At 32.5% G+C, this 5,796-nt stretch overlaps 1 protein-coding gene across 1 annotated transcript; it reads left to right on the plus strand.

Annotated features, from left to right (window-relative positions):
* Positions 1-455: 455 nt before the first annotated feature.
* LOC149171944 (cytochrome b561 domain-containing protein At2g30890-like) lies at positions 456-5,352 on the plus strand. Its single transcript, XM_089427643.1, has 5 exons — positions 456-1,359; positions 1,709-2,098; positions 4,070-4,234; positions 4,343-4,491; positions 4,642-5,352. Exons 2-5 carry the CDS (start codon positions 1,988-1,990, stop codon positions 4,991-4,993), a joined length of 777 nt encoding a protein of 258 aa, XP_089283769.1. The 5' UTR covers positions 456-1,359; positions 1,709-1,987; the 3' UTR covers positions 4,994-5,352.
* The last annotated feature ends 444 nt before the right edge of the window (positions 5,353-5,796 follow it).

The raw sequence follows: 5,796 nt of genomic DNA on the forward strand, positions 1-5,796 counted from the left end.
TCAAGATATTTCTTACAAAGACATTAAACATTAAAGGAGGGAGAAACCTAAAAGAATTTAGTCAGGACTGTTGGCTCACCATCCAAAGCCTCATTGAAAAAGGTTCAAATTCTCAAAGTAAGTTCAAAGTGGAGATATAAAATGATCGCCTAGTTAAATTTTCAAAGGCTGCTCTGCACACCCTCACCCAGACATGGACTGTCAGCTGCTGTTACAAGACCGTAATAGTAATAGTAGCAGCAATACTGAAATGAGGCAGCACTCTGCATATTTTTTCAAAATACCATCTAGGCTGTGTCCTCTAGTGGAGATTGCACTAATCCTTATCCTCCTTTACCTCGTTCTATCCTTTCAATACCCCAAAATACATTGAAAATAACAAAAGGTTTGATAACTACTCTCTGCTCAATGCCAACTCACAGTTCCACAACCTACAAAAAAAAAAGCTGGTTTTGTACTAGTGCTCAGTAGGGCCAGCCAACAGAGAGAATTTCCAGAAAGCATTTAATTGGTCTCGTGTCTTTTTTTTCTCCTCTATTTTTTATGTTTTCCGTCAAATCAAAAAGTTTCAGCAAGGATCTGAGAAGGGCCGCTAAGTTTATAAATCCTCATATTGGGCTTTTCTATGAATCATGCAATGTAATCCTTTTGAATGGGGAGGGAGATACTACTATTAGGTGCATTTGGATTCATTATGTGCGTGGGATTACTGTGTCGGAGATGCCTTTTACAGGGAATGCCATGCCTCCTGCTATAATTGGTCATTTCAGGCCTGTTTTCATTGAATTTGAAGACATTGGTGCCCTTCATGGGCCATATTTTTAAAGGTGCAGTCCGTGAAAAAATTGGGCTTTTATAGCTGTTTTTTCTTGTTGTGGAAGCATTTATGAATGAGAATGATCCAAAATTGGCAGTTGTAATCTTCTTCCTTTCAAAATGTGGTAATTAGCCCCTGAGATTGAAGGAAGACCTTGCGCTTCAAATGTGATCACAGCTGCTAAATTTTGGAGATTAGTGTGACTCTGCAATCTGTATAGAGATCTGGTTTTGCAGGGTATTTGATAGGTTTTGGCCCTTGGAAGCAGTTATATTGGAAACTTTACATTGAAGGAAGAACTCCTTCCTTCCTGCACATCAATTTAATCCATGCTAGCTTGTGCTAAATCTGGCAAGGTTCAATGCTCTCTGTAACAACTTGAGCTATTTTGATTTAATGTTGGGGAAGATCAGGGATCTTTCACAGCTCTGTGCTTATTAAGCATCTATGATAATCATTATGGTTTGGGAGGTCACATTGAGGTGGAGAGCGGAGATATTTGGGGAATGAAAGTGGAGACCATAACAGCAATGCTGCTTGAGGCATGTTATAATTTTTTTATTTTTAGGCATGTGGTTTTACATTTGGCTTTCTTGCCTGTTTAATGTACATTTGTGATAGATTTTGAGTGGTTCTGATGGAATTGATTTTCCTTCTTTGAGGCAACATAATCTGATATTGGGGCTTGAATTGAACAGAAAATAGTTGTGCATTTAAAGCAAACCACATTTGAATATCTGATGTTGGACCTTGAATTCAATAGAAAATAATTGTGCATTTGAAGCAAACCATACTTGAATATTTTTTGGACTTATTTTCTGGTGTGTTGAAAGTTTAGTTATTCACCATATAAAATTTACTGATGCACCTCGCTTTCCATGTTTATGCCAGGCTGAGGATCTTGTGCTGTTAACGATAACTGCCTGTCATTTTTAAGGATTGAGTTGCTGGTTTCTTGATCGGAAAAGATAGGTTGTGCCACGCAGTAAAAGCAGAGGATTCATATATTGATCAAAGATATAAGATCTAGGGTCATAAGTTACTACTGACATTGCCTGTAAACAAAAAATTGCTATTGTCTCTTCATCCTGTGGCTGGGTCGATATACAATTGGTGCCTTCATCCTGGCGCTGCCTCTGGGTCGATATATAATTAGAATACTGTACAACCATGGCGAGACTGCAATCTGCTTTATTGTTGGTTGCTGCGAATATTGTTCTCAGTGTGACAGCTCTGGATAAGCCATTCCATCAAAGTGAGGGGAAGAACTTTGTTCCCAAGGTATAATCTAAATACTTTTTCCCTTTTATTTATTTCTATACATTTCCTCTGATACTACAGCGGTTTTCTGATAGTTTTCAAGGAAATTACTCCATCATAAACTAAAGAACACTAAATTCTTTAAAATGCACTAAATTCTTTAAAATGCTTTTGTTTTAGAGCTGTGTTTTATCATGCTTTTGTTTTATAGCTTTGTTTTATCAATGGAAGCTTCTTAAATCTCTTTATATATTGGGTTGAGTGGGCTTAATAGTTAAGAGAATGCGTTTCTTTCTAAGAGGTCACAGCTTAAAACCAGAGGGGTAGAGTATGTATGTCTTGTTAGACTTAGTAATCCTTATCCCATTAACAAGAAAATCTCATACACCAATTTGGAGTCTGATTTGACGGTAACCTTAAAATTAAATAATATATATATATAATTAATTTTTATACTATTTTGTTTACAATATTTTATTAATATTTAACAAATTGTACTTGCATTCAATATTAAAATTATTCTTCAATAAAATATTAATAATTAGTGGATTATTCTTACATTTAATATTAGTAAAGACTACTCATATAGAAGGATATAAGACTTCCTTAAACCAAAAAAATACTCTGTATAAAGTAAAAAGATATGTAGTCAAATAAGACTTCCTTAAACCAAAGAGTACTATATATAAAATAAAAGGATATGTAGTCAAGTGAGACTTCCTTAAACCAAATAGGGTAAGAAGTATTGCTGTACAAATTTCAATTCAATATCACTTGTGATTGATTCATATTTTTTTTTTAAATATGTTTAGTATTTCCAATTGGATGAATTCAAATTTCTGGAAACATGGTATTTATAAATTTGCTTAGTAAAATAGTAACAACAATTTATACAAAGTTATTTGTCAAAGCAAAATGTCCTCATTTTTATTTAAAAAAAAAAAATCTCTGTACAATATTTTAATTTTATTTTACCACCACAACATAATGCAACCAATAAAAAAGTCTAAACACTAACTTTTAAATACTTACAAGGTACTTTCCATTTTCACAACCTCTCTTAAACCTATTTAAAAAATAGATATTTAAGAACCCTTGTCAACCTATTAAAAAATAGTTATTTAGGAACCCTTGTCAGTAAAATTGCTTTCACAGGACTCAACTTTATCAAAAAGTGCTTATATGTACTTTGAGGTTGCTTGTTTCAATTTGTGTTTATTTTATATATCTCAATCACATCAAATTTTGTATACTCTCAGAATTGCTTTCACATGAGTTTTGTCACTATCTCAACTTTATCAAAAAGTACTGATATGTAATTTGAGGTTGCTTGTTTCAAATTGGTGTTTAATTTATATATCTCAATCCAATCAAATTTTGTATAAAATTTATATTTAATTTATTATTTAAATTTAATATATTAGTATATTAATATTAATATTCAATATATTAATAAATAATTATATTTAGATGGTCATAGGAATAAGAGTTATTTTTTTTATTTATAATTTTAAGTCAGTTTTTATTATCTTACTATAATTTTCCATATTTTTAATATAAATTTAAACAACCTAAAAACATTTATATTCTTCATACTAGTTACATGAAAAATTTCGTTATACTTATTACATAAAAAATTTCGTTAATAATCCAGAAAAGTATCCTCTCTATTTTCCAAAACTCTTACATCAATAGATTAATTATATAGCAGTGAATATATCTTAATTCTGTAATAAATATTCTATATCCTTACTATCAATTCCTGGTTACTGTACCAGATCTAGCAGTAAATCAATCCTTTCCAGTTAAAATAATATTAAATAATTTTATGGTATATTTATAAATATCTCAATTGAAGAAATCTTTACTGCATTTTGCTGTACTTTTATTTGGTACTTTTCACTGCTACATTTCCCTCTCGTAAACTGACCGAATACCTATGCAGATTTGATCATTTCCTCTGCAACACTAACACTTTAAATATTTCTACAGAAATCACTGCTTACATGCGAAAAGGTGCACGGATTCCTCATGTGGGCATCCATGGGATTTCTCATGCCAGTAGCCATCTTACTGATCCGAATGTCCAAAGCTGCAAGAAAGCAAGGTTCCTCGAGAAGATTAGAGTTTCTATTCTATCTCCATGTCGTTCTACAGGTTAGAATCTGCAACATCCTTCTCCAAATATCATCATCATTCACTGTGCTTATGAATCCTGATTCTAAATCCTTCTGATGTTGTGCTGCTTACTCTGCAATCAATCAGACCTTAGCAGTCATTCTGGCAACTGTGGGTGCTGTACTATCTATGTTTAAATTCAAAAACAAGTTCCTGTATACCCATCAAAGGCTAGGTCTAGCCCTCTACATAATTGTATGGATTCAACCCATTGTTGGCTTGCTCCGACCTGAAAGGTATTGAAGTCATGTTCTATTTTTATTTTTTTGTTTGTTAATTACTCACTATGAAGCAAAATGGTTTACAGTCAGTTATAAGATGGGATTTGAACTCATAATCTATATCTTCCAACTTTTATATTTTGGACAAATTTCAATGAATTGCAGAGGCATGAAGGGCAGACCCCTTTGGTATTTTGTGCATTGGCTGCTAGGCACAGGAGGGGTCATACTGGGAATTGTGAACACTTATAGTGGCTTTCATTCTTATGAATTCCTCAACTCAACCAATTTAAGGACAGTCAACATTTTGTTTTCCATAGAGGTGTCCTTCATAGCAGTACTTTATCTGATACAAGATCGATGGGGTTATCTCATTCAACAAGGTGCCTTGAAAAGCAAAACCGTGGCACCTGCTATTGTAGATTCTCAACAGCAACAACCACAACAAGATCAAGTACCAGACTCTCAAGGCCATGTTACTTCTGTGGAGTGTAGTGGAATATTTTTCAAAGTATAGTGGGATTCTCCAAAGATTGCAGTTTTGCTGTTTGCACTCGTATGATGTGCATGATATTTGCTTCAATGCTGGCTAAAGTATGTTCACATGGTTTCCATGATGCATTTGTTCCAAGATGGTGTGGCCAAATTTGCAGTTGTACAAAGATAAGATTTGATCAAAGATTTGCAATTGAACATTATCTAAAACTGGGATTGTGAATAAAAATAAGCAGTATCAATGCATAACTATACTGTTTACAAGATACCAGCAAATTTAATAGTAGAGTTATGGAAATCTGGCAACCTCTGTAATTCAGATGCCTTTGAAATGTCTATATGGTTGACATGCCTTTGGAATTCACTGCGAAATGTCTATATGGTTGACATGGGTGACTGAATTGCTCTCAGCCTATCCATATCATACGCATATCCTATTTATATCTTATGAACGAAGAATCTGTTCAACAACAAATTAATTTTGAAAGGAATTCAGTATGAAATATCTATATGGTTGATATGGGTGAGTGAATTGCTCTCAGGCTATCCATATCATACATATATCCTATTTATATAGTATGGATGAAGAATATTTTCTAGCAACAACTTTGATAAACATTAATTTACGTATATTATTAAAAATATGTTCCAGCCACAACTTTGATAAACATTAATTTATTTTTATATATAATATATAGATAATTTTGAAAATATTTCATGGGTTAAAGTGATATAAGATTTATAATTTAAAAAAAATAAAATATTTTATGAGATAATTTCTTAAGAATAAATTTAATTTGTAATATTGGAAGTTTAAATGTTTAT

Source organism: Pinus tabuliformis, chromosome 4_2, assembly GCF_031772625.1.
Source record: "Pinus tabuliformis cultivar Carrire ecotype Pingquan chromosome 4_2, CPIR1, whole genome shotgun sequence".
Lineage (NCBI taxonomy): Eukaryota > Viridiplantae > Streptophyta > Pinopsida > Pinales > Pinaceae > Pinus > Pinus tabuliformis.

Excerpts from the sequence above, each read along its gene's own strand:
- LOC149171944 (XM_089427643.1), top strand. The coding sequence starts at position 1,988 with ATGGCGAGACTGCAATCTGCTTTATTGTTGGTTGCTGCGAATATTGTT. Across the intron at positions 4,235-4,342 it reads ATCTCCATGTCGTTCTACAG|ACCTTAGCAGTCATTCTGGC; the intron begins GTTAGAATCTGC and ends GCAATCAATCAG. Across the intron at positions 4,492-4,641 it reads GGCTTGCTCCGACCTGAAAG|AGGCATGAAGGGCAGACCCC; the intron begins GTATTGAAGTCA and ends AATGAATTGCAG.